The 15,414-nt window shown below is 43.1% G+C and overlaps 1 protein-coding gene across 7 annotated transcripts in view; it reads left to right on the top strand.

The window, feature by feature from the left end:
* The window catches only part of cdin1 (CDAN1 interacting nuclease 1), a 60,004-nt gene that overhangs the window by 775 nt on the left and 43,815 nt on the right, over window positions 1-15,414 (top strand). For 4 of the 7 annotated variants that reach the window (XM_027011610.3, XM_027011612.3, XM_027011613.3 and 1 more), the window contains exons 2-5: window positions 27-144; window positions 11,581-11,626; window positions 12,529-12,593; window positions 13,273-13,333. In XM_027011610.3, coding sequence (XP_026867411.1) covers window positions 44-144; window positions 11,581-11,626; window positions 12,529-12,593; window positions 13,273-13,333 — 273 coding nt within the window. In that variant the 5' untranslated portion in view covers window positions 27-43. Of the gene's footprint in view, window positions 1-26; window positions 145-11,580; window positions 11,627-12,522; window positions 12,594-13,272; window positions 13,334-15,414 lie in introns of those variants that run through there. The other 3 variants (XM_081721492.1, XM_027011614.3, XM_081721493.1) reach the window with 3 other exon arrangements.

Raw genomic sequence — 15,414 nt, 5'->3', positions numbered from 1 at the left:
TTACCTTTTCCATATTTTTTTTAAAGGTTGGTTGATAAGCAAGATGAAACTTTGTAGAGCAGAATACAAAACAATAGTAAAGTTCACTGAACAGCTTCGGCCTACTCGACAGTGTATGAAGATGCTGAAAGATAAATTTCCCAAGTAAGTGCATAATCCTTTACACTCAGTTGCCATTTATAACTACATCTCACTTAAAGATATTAACATCTGTCTTGTACTGGACCTCAGAGAAGGAATAACATGCATTTAAGAAATGTGCAATATTTTTGAGTATCATGTTAGAATGGATTTAACTGTATTTATCTTGAATGTGCCATGATAGACATGGGGAGGGAACTTGCCTTTGATTCAGGATGGAAAAGAACTCCTCTCTCTTTTAAAATCTGGGATTTCACACATCAGTTGCTTCTTTACCAAGACCATTGCCAATTTGTTTAGGCAGACTGACTTTATTCTCCAAAAAACAAATGATCTTTATCATAGAGCAGAATCTCTCTGGCCCAGGTTTCCCAAAAGCAGCATAGTACAAAGATAATTGTTAAATGCTGGAGTGAATAGCACATACTTTCTTTCATGATCTGTGATGCTTTGGGGATTGGGGTCCTAATGGTAGCATCACTGTTGGACTGCAGTAATGTCTATCTATGATATACATAGCCTAAGGTCAACAAGTCACTTTGTACCATGACCTGAGATGCCAATCTGTGCAGCTATTTAGTTTCTCATTGTTTTGTGTGTAAGCTTTGTGTAGTTTGTCATCCTTTTGTGTGCAAGCATTATATAGTTTCTCCATCATTTTGTGTGTGAGCATTGCACAGAGATAACCCTTTGTGAACTTTACATTGCTTGTGCTCTTAGCATAGATAGCATTAGCTCTCTGAACCTCAATACCCAAAATATCCAATTTCTGTAGCTGACTGTAAACCACACTAAGGCAGGGTGATGGGTTGACAAGGCCGTTTGTAAAGATATACTTCCTGTATCTAACTTTTGCTTAAAGTAAACAGTCCTGTCAAAGGCACTGGGGGCTTCTCCAAACATGAGCTACATCTTGAATGGTGGTCATGGCATCAAAAAATTGTGTGATCAGTTTCCTTTGGAGTCCAAAAACTTTCCGGCAAGATGGTAGTGATTTGTATTCTGTAACCAAAAGAAAATAAATCTCTGCTGATTATTGTTTGTTGAATCTATATTCTGAAATGTGATCACTAATTCATAGTGTGGTCACATATCTGTTGTTACCTTGTCTGAATAGTATCATATCTGGTGGTTTTCGATTCTTGTACAATATATTCCTGCATAGTTTTAGCATGTTAAACTGTATGATGCTTCATTGCACTATCCAGTGACAAACCAAGGTCAGTCTACCAGGTCCCAGATCCTTGCAAAGATCTCAAGTGATCCTTCTTGCCTCAAAGCTAACTTACACGCACTAAATCTTTTCATCGTTAATTAATCTTGACATAGTGCATTGTCCCAAAGCATTTGTAGTTTTCCAAACATGGCTAACCTCTTTGAACGCTTAATATGCAGTGTGCTAGCTTTTCCATTTCATTTGCTCTACTGTTACTCCAGGTTAAAACTTACTGGAATATCCAACAGATCAAAGTAATAACACAGTCATGCAGTGTGTGGTACACCAAATGGTTACTTTACATAAGAATTCATGAAGTCGTCTTTGTCAAGTTTACCTTCTATTACCTTCTACAGCCTTCAGCTGTTGTGATCTTTTTACTTCGACTTTGGCCTGATCTCATTTTTGTGTTACTGCAGTATTTCGTTGTTCAGTTAATTCAAAATGGTTTAAATGTTTAGGACTTAAAGAATTTAGTGGCTGGTGAAGTAGGTTGTGTCAACCACTCCAGAAATAAAGTAGCCCAGTTTTGGTATTTAATGTAGAAAAACATTTCCACACAAGCTTTTTTTATTCCAGCCAGGTATAATTTAGTTGTAACTGAACACACATCACATGCTTAGTTTAGTTTTAACTGAACTAAATATTATGACAGCAAGGGCTTTCACCTGTAAACCAAACCTGAATTAATGCAAGTTCAGTGCAAACTCATGATTGAAGTTGTTGTGTCATCATAATGAATATGCTATGTAGGTCACTCGGTCTTAGGGTTGGAAAAAGTGGACCTGATGAGGAATGTGATGCGTCTTCGGACTTGGCATATGTCACATGCTGATCTTGGGAGAAACGTGTGTTATTGTCAGCAGCTAGAACAAGGCAGCGTATAGGACTAATGAGATGACAAGTCCACTTTCTGTGACACCCACGTCTGGGATGCTACACTTGAATACCAGTAGGTTTAGTTGCCTTTGGTCAGCCCCTAACATATCATAGGCTTATCAGTTACTAGCACAGTGTTCTCTGGACCACTAATGAGTCCAGTAGTAAAAAAGACAGCACCATCTGCATGTCTGCCTACCGACCGACCAACCAGCCTGCAACCCAACCTTTTTCCCTTAGTCCATTTCTCTGTCACCCACCCCCACACTCAACCCTGCAGTACTTTACAGGAGTGGTTTTCAGGTGGGAAAAAAAAATCAACTCGAGGCATTCAAAAAGTATCCAGTGAGTTTTTAGTTTTTGTACTGGAGCTATGAGACTAATATAGCTTATGATCACTAACCAATGGCATGTAATCTGAACATTTCAACAGCACACACATATTGGCTAATCAACTATATATGAGGATAATTGGCATAAATGTATTTATTTTTATTACTCGCAAGTAGTAGTTGTCCCTCTTTGCTCTAAGCTGCATTTCTGGGGTGTATTCAGTAGGAAAATAAGCACCCGCTGGTTTTAACTGGATTTTAGGCTACGGTTGTTTTTGCCATGGTCACCAGTCCCATGATTCAAATACATACTTTCCATGTTCAAGAAAGGCACATTATAATGGAAACTTTGGGATGACATATTTTAAAGTAAATTTATGTTTCAGGAAATGTTTGTTAATTAGCTGAATTTCAAAGGAATGTTCAGAAAACAAGAAAAATTATGTTAATTGTAGTGTAGACTAACCATCATGAATAATAGAATATTTTTGGTCTAGTTGGTATTGTGCAATTGAATACCATGTTAATATTTTGTCAAATAACTTGGCCTGCATTGTTTGATGCACCAAATATTGTCTGTGCAGTATGTCACATGGGTCAGGCTCTAATTTTCATACCTTGGATGTTTCAGTACATGAGCTTAAACTGAAAAAAGCGCTATATGTTCTATAAATGATCAAATTTTTTATCATTATTGCTTCAACACAGACCGCCTTTGTTGTGGATTCATTGTGTAAGCAGTGCTTAATGGCTTTGTTTTGCGGGCTTCCTCGCCAGTGAGGGACAGCTCTTTATTGAATGTAACACGTGTAATCCCCTAAGGCCTCGCAGACGGCCCTGTTCCTGTAGAGGTCACTTAAAGACTCGCATGAATTGGGAGCTTCCTAGTTTCATAGTGCTGTAATCACTGCAAGAATAAGGCTTTGGCTCCCTGAGGGATGCACAGCCTACCTTCAACATGCCTTTGTTATTGGCGTCAGCGTTTTATAGAATATGATATGTGCTAGGTTGATCCCCTAGCCACTTTTTTATATCCCATTGTCCTCATGGACTACCCCGATGTATGACCTAATTTTCATGGATTAAATTTTTCATTTAAAAAAAAAAATTTGTAGCTGTTTTCTGTTTGTCAGTTCTCAGCGACAGTATAACTATTATTTTTGTGCACCATTTAACTTTTTGATTGCATAAAAAAAATTCTACAGTTGGCTGATGCCAAGAAACGTGTGTGTTAGTAGGCTTTGATTCATCTTGGTATTACTGTTCATATTTCCTGAGTATAAGAAATCTCAGTGAGGCCTGCTTTAAAAAGAAAAAAAAAAAAAAAAAAAAAAAAAAAAAGAACGCCGTCTGAGAACCTGACAGACGGGTGAGGCGGTAGTGTTTTCACAGCCTGCAAAATTATTCTGCTTGTCCAATCAGCTGAGCCCGGCTCTGGAGGGTTAGTGATTGGACTGGCAGGAAATCAGGCTCTTAAGACATAACATATCGACTAGGCCATCCATCATCTCTTAGCATGCGATGAGGCACGGCGGACTGAGGCCTCTTCCCCCCCCCCCCTCCCAGGAAGCCCCCTCCTCTGGGCCTGGAAGCCCTGGGCCTTAGTCAGTGTCAGAGCGGAGACAGGCAGGCTGCCTGTGCGTTTGGGGGGTCTAGGGGAACAGGGTGCTCTGTCCTTCATCGCTCCTCACACAGCCGATGCTGGGAGCGCCATGCCCATGCAGCCGGAGCGCAGAATCCCTCTCCAAACTCTCCGTCTCCTCGCGCCCCTCGGCCTCCTGCTCATGCTGGGCAGATACGTTGTATGTGTCTGTGTGGACTTAAAGAGGATTCCATCTCTTCCTTTGAGAAACTTGAAACTGGTTTTCTGTAGTTTTCTTGGGTCACATGCATGGTGTGACGGCCTGTGAATTTGAGTGTTTCGTCACATTTGAGCAGTGTTGTAGCAGCTGTGTTCTTTGGGCGTCAGGGAGAATTTGCGGTGAATAACACAAATACGTTTGAGCCGCCTTAAAGTTTCTATGCATGTTATAGAAGCTCTGTACTAATCTGAGCCCCTGAACGGTTGTGTTGAGGTATTGTTGGGTTTTGAAGCTGCACAGATGGTACGCTTTAATAAGGAGATATAGTCATTGACACTATGGCCATCTTTTCAACTTTACAAGCAATTATAGAATGGGGCTGTTTCCAGAACCATGCATAAGTACATAAAACCAATGTATTGCATGTGTATTCCCACACTCATAAAATGATTTATTAAAAATTCCATCATAAATCTAAATGAAACGATGATATACCTATTTGGAGCTGTTATAATGGTAATGGCTGTTTAAGCTGATTTTTACTGGCTAGCTGGGCCTGGTGTCTAGTGGAGTGAGAGCTGGACTGTGAGGGGCATGCGAAGTCCCTCATCTGTATCTCTCACGTAACACAGATGTTGGGAGTCATCTGTCGGCCTGGCCTCTCCTGCCGGGCTCGAGCTGTTCTGAAGGGAAAAGAATTGGACACGGTGCTGTCACTTTCCCCCCCTCTTACAATGGAGGGACATGCAAATCTGCAGCACCTCCCGCCCGGCCGGCCTGTCCTGCCTAGTGCCTCTGCCCCCCGCTACGATGCGTCTGGTGAGGGGGGCGTGATGGCCCAGTGGTGGGATGTGACATCAGTCCTGGGCCTTTTCTCTCCATGCTTCATTATTAGAATTGGAAATGAAAGCGGGCACTGGGAGACCTCGCCTGGCTGCCTGAGAGTGTGCGGGACCACTGTCCCGCCCCCCTCCCCGCCAGCCTGGGCTTTGTCCCAGGAGAGCAAGGCCTCTGTCGGCCCTTTGCGCTGTGTTATGAATGAATTTGGGTGTAGTGATTACACCCTCTTTATAATGCCATCCGGCTCGTTCTGCATATGTCTGTCGAACTTGCGGAGAGGGCCACTGAGGAGCGGGGACCAGTGCGGATGCTCCGGTCTCCCGATATCTTTAATACAGCAAGAGTGCCGTATCCGCCCTTACGCACACACACCCACACACACACACACACACTCGCACACATGCATCCACACACAAACCCCAGCAGAGTCCCAGAACGTTTTCAAAATGGGCCCTAATGTGCCGTTTTCATCAGCGCTGAGGCGGACTGCAATATGGTGCCAGTGGCTCGCTGGGGGAATATGAATGTTGATTAAGCATGCACTCAGCCTTTTGAAATGCTGAAGAAGTGTCAGAATAATGGATGTTGAGCAAATGTCAAGCATTTGTTAATTTCTCTGTTATTTGGGGTTTATCTAGCGTGATGTTGGGAGTAAACCGAGGCCCAGCATTGTTGTGGCATGTGCCATTGATATGCTGATGTTCTTGGCTGCAGATCCTTTGTTTTTGATGGTAATCTCCAAGCTGGGATGGGACGCTCATTGATTATTTATTGCAGATATGGTGTTTATCTTACTATTACATGCTTGTTAATGCTATATGACTGAATTATACATTAACTACTCACCATGTTCTCAAGCCTACCAAAAATTCATGACCTTCCCCCCACCCCACACTGTAGCCTTATTGGTTTCTATACTTGGGATGTCATGTTCATCAAACACATTAGTAAGTAAATAAAGCTGTCGAGACCAATTTTCTATGCAAAACTTGAATTTTTATACATTTGTCTCATATGTTAGAAGTTATTTAGAGTCCATGGCACTGTTTTGACTGCGAGGCTTTGTGTGCGCTATGAAGACGTGGTGATGACAGTTTCCAGCGGCCAGCCTGGCTCTCTGAGCTGCTGCCCAGCGCTCCAGAGACCGCGACCACATGGCTCCGCTCAGTCCCACTCGGCCATACGGGGCAGGACACGCGGTCGCAGCCCGTGCATGTGGCTCAGGCCTGGCTGCCCGAGCTCTGTGCTGGCACTGACGAGTGAGGCCCTGTCACCGGACTGGGATTATTTACGGCGGTTAGGTGCTAGGACGGGCACGAGGAAAAAGGCTGGGCCGGGGGAGGCCATTCACCTAGTTTATGAGAGGATGTCTGGAGCTGGATTTGGTCGGAGTGAAATGAAATGTTTCCTTGCAGGACACAGTGCCTTGTAATTCTTTGCTGAGGTAAGTACATTAGACTGTAAAGCATCTGCTGAAAGAGATCTTAAAATGCCTAGCATGGCGGCCAAAAATCTTTCCAAGCAAAGGCTAGGCTGTGGGCTTTTGAATTATTCCATGTATGGGTCCACTCTGCGTTGATTTACACAGCCTCTTTTAGCCCTCCTGGCAGGTGTATTTTCAGAATCCTTGCTTTTTCAGCACGCTATGACAAACGGAATTACTCAAAGAAACACCACACTTCATATGCCCAACGCCCAGGACGTTCCATGTTGTGTGTCATATGGTTGGTCAGCTGCCAGGGTTGAGTGAGGGACCTTTTCACCTGAGGTTGGCACACTGAGATCGGTTGCAGAAGAGATTGAAATTGAATCGATGGCGCAAGCAGCCATGCCCGAGAGAGCTGACTGTCGGGCCGCCTGATGTTCTTCAGCGTGACGTGTTTCCTGGTCACACTTGGGTATGTTTGTCGCCTGATGGGCAATGAAGGCAATGTTCTCCACTTCATGTGAGATTTTCCAGAGAAAGGAACGATTGTGGTTGTGATTTTGTGAACTGTTGTAAGTGTAACTCGTTTCGGTTAGACCCTCACCAGACCCTCACCTTTGATAGCTGATCGTAGTTATGGCAGGGATGGTAGCAGGGGCAGCATTGCAGATGTCACAGGTTATAGAGTCAGTCTTTTCTTAGCAGAGGACACAGGAGTTTGGCGGTTAGCTCTTGCATTTTCTGTTGTCCAGATTTTGCTTTCTGTGCTTCCTAAGAAATATCAGGTGATTTCGTACTATAGAGAAATAGTAATTGCTTTGATCCTGAGTCAAATTAACCTGTGTAGGCCCTATTCTTTTGTTGTTGAATATGGGTTGTTAGATAGCGTGATGGTCTAGTATATTAGGATGTTGGATTTACTTGTAACTCTTAGCTTTATCCAGTTAAATAGAAACATTAACAGATACTTGAATAGTGTAGGCTACTAATTTGTTTTCCTTAATTCAACTTAAGCCAAATTCTTTGCTTAAGAAAACTTGCTGATTTTTGTCCTTTTTTGGCTGTGGAAGAACATTGGTTTTAAGCATTGATACATTTTTAGATTTTCGCTGTGATTGTGTGTCCCATCCATCACAGTTGTGCATTTTCTCCTCATGTGGATGCTGTTTGGGTTTAAACAGATGTTCCCCTGCTCTTATCAGCATGCATAATTAGGGCCATTTACATATGCGAAGCAGGGAGAAAAAAAACAAATGCAACAAAGTATTTTCCTCTGGTGCAAAATATTGATTTAGGAGCGAGCGAGAGAAGGAGAGGAAGCTAAAAACAGACCGCAGAAGCGGCAGTCTGCGCGCTGTCTCTGTGCATACTTCTCAGGACAGGTCACATGCCACCTGCACACACCACACTCTCTGCTCAGGACTCCTTTCCCCTGAAAATGTTAACCAAGAGGAAGCAACGTTTCTGAAAGTCAGCAATTAAAAAAAAAAACCCATTTTCAACCTTGCCAAACATGGCTAATATGAAAAGATACTTTTTTCCTTCTTATTCCCCCCCTTTTTGCCTGCCTTAAAGTCATTAGGAACAAAATGTGCTATGCTTCACTTAGGTTTCTGCCCTGCAGAACGGAGTTCTGCACCATGCTACAAATAGATGTGGCAAGCACTAATTATCGTCGAAACATATGATACTGATATCATTAGCCAGGTGGCATTCATTAGGTTAATTGCTGCCATTTTTATTATTAATCATTCATAAAAAGTATGAATTTTGAAATTAAGTATGGGAAATGTATTGAATTAATTTACCTTAAAAGGATATCTTTGCATCTTTGCTCTGTTAGTAATAGTGTAATTGGGTAAAAAAAAGAAAGAAAGAAATATATTTTACTGTGCTAAAAAGTTCTGATAGAACTATGCACAAAACAGTATATTCTCAGTATATTCTTTGAGGGGAAAAAAAATCTGTAGCTTTGCCAGTTCAGTTGATGACATCATGGAACAGTTTGCGTGGTATATTTTAATCAAATTGGCTTCAATACTATTTTGAGCCCCATGCATATTAATGGGATGTCGTAGGTTGTAGAGAAGGGTAATTACGTTCTGAATGATTTCCAAGGCACTATTCTGATTGCAGACCTTCTGTTTTCCCTGTTTGAAATTATAGGCTAGAGGCAATAAGCTTAATACTGTTCTATGACCTTCTAATAGCTGCCCTCATTCTTATTCCACAGAAGTATTTCCTGATTTTACCTACATGTTGTAAGCACACCATAGAAATTACAATCATTTGTAATATTTCAGTTTTTTTCCCCCAGGAACAGGAGTTCTAATTGAAATGAATGGACAATTTGATTATAGATGTGGTGGTAATTTGGTAAATTGAAACCACTTGCCGGCTTCCGCTGTTTGGTTGATCTGATTCTTTCTGCGACTTCATGTTTATTTAGCAGTGGCTCAGTGGAGAAAATGCAAAACTGCAACATCAGTGTAGACGCGGAATTCCCTCCAGTTTACAGCCGTTCCGCTGCTGTCTGGTGTCCTGAGACCTCCATTCCGTGGGCGCGCCGTTACTATAGGCCCCGCGCAAATGGAGGACTACACTTATTAGGAACCTGAACTCAGCATTAGATTTCAGAACCGGCTCTCTTGCTTCTTCGGTCTCTGTGGAACAGGCCAGAGTAGGGAGTTTTTCAGTATGTGCATATAACCTGTTGATACTGAGCTCCCAGTTTGCTCAACTTAAAATCTTTTTCTTAATCCAATTTAGGAAATTATTTTTGTATAGTGTAATATGTAAACATTGTGGTTTAAGCAGTTTGAACGGAGTGCCTTTTAGGCTGCTCTGATTCATTGAGACTATAGGCCTCGCCCTGTCCTGTACGGTGGCCGTTTGGTGTCTTTTCACAATTACTGGGCAAAACTGAACTGTACGCCATCATAAGTCAATTTGTTGTGCCTTGTTTTCTTGAGACATCTCTATAAACAAAGCGAGTCTGAAAAGTTGTTATGCTGCGTTGCACACACTGAATGAGTGATGACCCCCAGTATGCACCCCATAGGCTGCAGGTTGAATATGCATTAAGAGCCAAGCCCTGCAGTAGCTCAGTCCTAATGTCTGCTCTGTGGAAAGGGGAGTGTGCTATGGCTTGCCTTCAAAGCCTTCACAGACACAATAGAAAGATCAGATGTGTCAGACGTGGTTATCAGCTCTACTGTGGCTCTGCATGGTTTCTCCTCCTCCTTTTCACCCCCGGGGCTTTTAAGTTGCTATGTTAGACATGTTTTAGCCTCGCTGGGACTCCGTGTTGTCCATATTTTGTAATCTAAAGAACAAAACATGGCACAGAACTCGGCGTTCTTCTCATGTTGTTTGAAACAGATATGTTTTCACAGATATTTAGGGCAGTTTACCTCCCTTTAAACTTAACAGGGTAAAGATTTAGCAATTAGGCAGTAATCATGATCATTATGGAGTGTAATCCATTTAAAACCTAACAGATGTCGGGTTCGGGGGATGGGCTGGTCAGGGCCTGAGAACTGGGCAGTGATGTTGTTGAAACACTCAGGTGCAAGGTTGAAGCGTAGAGGACTTTCTTTTTTTTTTTTATCTCTCCGTAAGTGTTCACATGTTGACAGTTGACCGTTTAATGGCCCACTTAATTGCACTGACCTGTTGGCCTGTGCATATCATTGTAAATTAATGCTGTGGCAGGCTTCTTTTTTTGGAGGTGTGCTAACAAAGACTTGTCTCCGTGAGCCGGTGATGGTCAAGCTGCAGGACACACCAGCAACGCTAGCTAGGGTTATACCCTACACTTTCCTTTTAGCCTTTATTTTATGCTTTTCCATGTGTTTTACTGAGTTGGACATCAATACAAATAATGTAATTACAAATACACGTAATAGCAAGGCTCTTTTCCTTTGACTGTGTTGGGTTTTTGTTTATTGTTGCATGTTCTGATTGAAGGGGCAAACATGGACTTTCATCGCCGGTAGAAAACCTGACTTTCAGGTCTATTTACATTCATTTCTCAGGTGACATGTAAAAAGAAGTCCGTTAAATTTAACAATCACATATACTGAGGCTACTAAACAGAACCAGAGAAGACAATGTACAGTGGTCTGGCAGCTTTGTACAGTCTATTTATAACGTGGTTGGGGTCGGGGGTTGCTTAAATATTGGTGTGGGAGTAATATTGAGGAGTTTGGGCAGAAGGGAAAAGTAGCGGTGGAGTCTCTTTCCTCAGTTCCGCCCCCACTACCAGGTGTTTGACATTGAGTGGCGCTGGAGATGAATGCAGCTTATGGCAAGCCATGGAACCGGCTGACTCTTGGGAGTCCCTGCTTCCTGCTGTGAAAGTTTCCATTTTCGAAGCCCACTGGTTGCAGTGGGAATGTTCCAGAATGTCCCATATGCCAGTGCTGACGTTAGGGCAAACTTTCTTCTACTTTTAGAACACCTTCTCCCGGTCCAATTCTAGACTAGGACAGTCCCAAATAAGGACCCATGCAGTCTTGGCAAAATGTACGTGTTTATAGTGTTCTTAATTAATGATTGAGTCCTGTTAAAATATATTCGACTGCCGGTTCTTTCTGACTGTGCTTGTACTCCGCCCTGTGGAATTCAGCTTGTTATGCTGGTTAAACATAGGCTCAAGAACCTAGCTGACGCAGTGCACGCCGTTAGGAAGAACGCGTTGTGCTTTTGTTTTGAAATGTTTCACACCAGCCTCGTCCTCCGTAACCCGACCTCCTCCATCCTTGCCTCCTCTCAGCAGGAACGCTTTGTCGGAGGTGTTCATCTGGAACAACTTTGCCACACTTGTTTTCATGTTCCTTCAGATTACAGGGCAGCCGGCCTGGGCTTTGAAGCGCCTCTCTTCCTTTGTCTCTGTGCAATGCGCTCTGGTAATTAACTTTGTCCTCCTTTTATTTGTTCCAGTCACTCGCAGTCCACTCTTCTGAGCATCTTCTCCCTGGAGTACCAGGTTAGAAGTTTTCTTCCTTTGTGAGGCCTGACAGGTGCCTAATTGAATGATGAATGTCCCCTTATTTCTTTGTAATTGAACTGCCAGCTCTCTGATTGGTCTGGAGGATACCCCCCCCCCCCCCCCCCCCGCCAACGAGGAGGGCCCCGCCTGAGTCTCGGTGGAATCCTGCCAAGACTTCCCATCCATCTGTCTAATAACATCTAGCCTCTGCTTATTTGGTGGACCTGTAATAAATTATGCTAAACCATTATTATTCTGACAATAATAATTTCCCCGTGTAGTGCGGCTCCGTGCGCTAAATGTTTGCTGACTCGCACTGTCACTGCCGCTTTCCCGGCCTGACAGCCGACGATGATAAATGACCGTTGCCGGGAGTGGCAGAAGGCTGCACAGGCACAAAATGGAGTCATTCATCACTCCCCTGACAGCTGTCACTCAGGCACCGTGTCCTGGCGCAATTGCTTCTTTGTAGTTTTTAAATAAGTTGTTTTTTAGCCCTGCTCTTTCTTTCCCCTGGTTAAGAAGGCAATTTAATCATGTATATATAAAAAAAGGAATCCAAAGGGGAATGCTAGAATGGGTTGTAGTTTCATCGCAGTGGAAATTAATTGAAGGTTGAGTGGGGAATGTGTACGTTTTTGCCTTGACTGGTATTAAATCTCCATACATCTTGCTGAGGTTCAGTAGCTGATTTTGCCTGCTTCTACACGAAAATCCACCCAAGGCTAAAAGATTATGCTTTTCATACATGGCACAAGAAAATGTAACATATTCCTGGATAGTGTTTTCTAAATGAACAGCTTTTTTTCCCCCTAGTCTGTGAGGTTTGAGTGACGTGAAACTTCTGTATGTACAAGGTACAGTAAAAAGTAACCACTCCATTATGCGCCTTCTCTCAGAAAAGAATGAAAAGAAGTCTTGTGAAACACCACACCCCAGACGTCATTGAAGACTACTACCAGAGGTAGGAATCAGTCCACTTTGCCTGCTAATCACTAGACAAGTGTATGTTTGTGGGTGGGCTCCACTGACAGATATAATCTCCTCTAAACAAATCACCAGGCCTTCCAGATCCCCACTCGCACCTGCTAAGCCTGCAAACACACACAGCTTTTGCGGACTTAGCAACACACGTGTGCACACGTACAGAAAAAAAACAAAAACTTGCGCTTGGACATTCGCCTCCATTAGGCGCATGGCAGCCTATTATCCACAATTTCTTTCAAAAAATCAAATCAGGAGAAAACTATAGGAAACTGGCTGAAGGCAAAATAAGCTTTTTTCGCCATGTCACAATTAGCCTCATGCAGCCTATTAAGCTTATTGTTTAGCAGAAGCAAATCTGGGCGATGCGCCTGTAATCCACTTACATGAAGGACAAGCCTGTGCCGTTATCAGCGCGGCATCTTGGAGGGCTTTGTGGTTTGCGATGGGGAGGAGGCAGCGTGGCCCTTTTCTCTCTTAAGGATCATGCTTGTCTGATTTGAGGAGAGTCTGGGGTTTCGGGGCCCTGCCGTTTGAGACGACGCAGGGGCCCGGGCCACCGGGGACGTCGGCATGTCGGGGCTGGCCTGTGCTTGTTGTCTTCTCTCCCCCTGTCTGTTGACTCTCTTACGTGCTCGTTATTCTTTGCGGTAATGAAGGTACCGTGGTGAAGCCGCGAAACGTCCTGCAGACCCTGTCATGCTGGAGTTAGCCAACGAGGTAATGACTTAACCCCTCTCATGAATTCTTTCTTTCTTTCGCCTTCAGTATTATAGGTGGGTGTTTATTTTTCTTTTGAAGTGCTCAGGCAAGTCTGCAGCAAATTTTGGCACAAACACAATTATCCCTGAACGCACCGTCATTTCAAAGGCTAAATTGTGTTTTAGATTTTTTTTCTCTGCCTGTTAGTACTTATGAAAATTGGGCAAATGCTACCTATTAGCCAATTATTTAATGCTATTAGGCCGTATCCTCCTTAGACAGATGGAAAAATACATTTTGCGTCATTATTATAATTGACATTTATAAATGCTTCTGCATCTGTTTAAAAAAAAAAATAAATGATTGACACATGAAGGTCAGCTGCTAATAACTGGATTTAAGTCTGCTGTTTACATATCAGATCAGCTCTCAAGCTAAAAGCATTCATTCTCATTTCTCCATCACTACAAATGATGCTGAAATTTTCAGTGACGCTTGGTCATATTTCAGCACTGGAAATCAACTCAAATAACCTTAATGGTACTTTGTGGACTGGGGTGGTGGTTGGGGGGTTCGGCATGGGTGTGAGTCGCGGGTGGTGGGGGGGTTGTGTTTGTATTGGAAATGACTTGATGCTGTGAGCATTAAAGTGTCACACACAGCCAAGTTCCCACATTTTACATTAATAAGAATGAATGAGCCAGCTCCCTGACTAGCCAGTGTCTCCTGTGCATTACAGCCAGTCAGCAAATTAACAATTAACATTGGGTTACTCTCCGGGTTTAATGGCTGGTGAAAGGGCCCTGCAGTGTCTCTGGTGCCTCCCATTAAAAGGTGCTGGGCTCCCACCCCCTCCCCTGCTCCAGCCTCTTAAAATGCAGCCCATAAAACCCTGAATTTGATGTTTACTCTGATAATAAGAGGAGAGAATCAAGATGAACGGAGTTAATATCCTTTCTTTAATGATCATGCCCCGCCTCAAATGACCCACTCTTCTCGAACAGATATTAAATGTGAACTCCAAATAAAAAAGTGCACATTCCTTTCACCAAGCACCTCTATTCGTACACAAGCTCTTGACCCCAGTATGAAATATGGAGATTAAAAAGGCCAATTAAGTGATTCAGTCCTGATAGTGGTGGTGTGCAGGTGTGTGTGTGTGTGTGTGTGTGTGTGTGTGTGTGTGTGTGTGTGTGTGTGTAATGACGTAGACATGGTGGGTGATGTGTGATGTGCCTCCTGCAGGCGTGGTACGTGCCCTGCTGAAGTGTGTGATGAACGCGTTGACGAGTGCTGAGCCTTCGGTCCGTTCAGTGGCAGTGTGGAACGAGACTCGTTCTCAGGCATCGGTGGCCCCAGTAATTGCCCTTCGTTATTTATCCTGTTTAAATGATGTTTTCCTTGTTTACATAAAGCTTAGAATCAGCTTCTAGAGAAGTTGCATTTACACAAAGGTCTTACAGTACTCCCGAAAGCTTGTTAATGCAGACACAGGTTTGTTTGAGACAGTGTAACACCAATAGAGAATCTCCAACTGGGAAACATTATTAAAATGAGCAAAATGTATGTTAAGGCCTTTTTGCTTCTATATCTAGGACTTGAGTATACAGAATGGCTGCTATATGCATGTAGTTCTGACTCCGTTTGAATCCAGTGGCCTTCAGGCTGTCAGACTGATTCATTTGTGGATGATGAATTTGAAATGTGGTCCAGGGGTCTATAAATGTTACTCACACATTGTAACTGAGTACTGGGGTTCAGTATTAGAACGAGTGATTAATATGAAAATTAGGAGAATGCAAGTAGCTGAACTAATCAGGGAGTTCTTATTCAGGCCACTCCACCTTTCCTAATGTTGCCATTTTTCAAGTGTCAGTGCTGATGCTATCGCAGTGGCTCTGCACTCCTTAACCTGCCACATTTAAATCTGTGCGTTGTGATGTGTGTGTCTGTCGGGAATGGAGGTGTGTGTTTCTGTATGCTTGTGTCTTTGTGTGTATATCTGGATGTGTTTGTGTTTGCAGGTGTCTGCGCTTGTAAGTCTGTCTGTGTGTGTGTGTGTAAGAGAGAAGAAGCTGAGATTGTGAGTTAGAGGAAGA

Source organism: Electrophorus electricus, chromosome 10 (genome assembly GCF_041902795.1).
Source record: "Electrophorus electricus isolate QZ-2024a chromosome 10, ASM4190279v1, whole genome shotgun sequence".
NCBI classification, from domain to species: domain Eukaryota; kingdom Metazoa; phylum Chordata; class Actinopteri; order Gymnotiformes; family Gymnotidae; genus Electrophorus; species Electrophorus electricus.
Note: the sequence above shows the minus strand (reverse complement) of the source record. Positions and strands in the feature narration are given on the sequence as shown.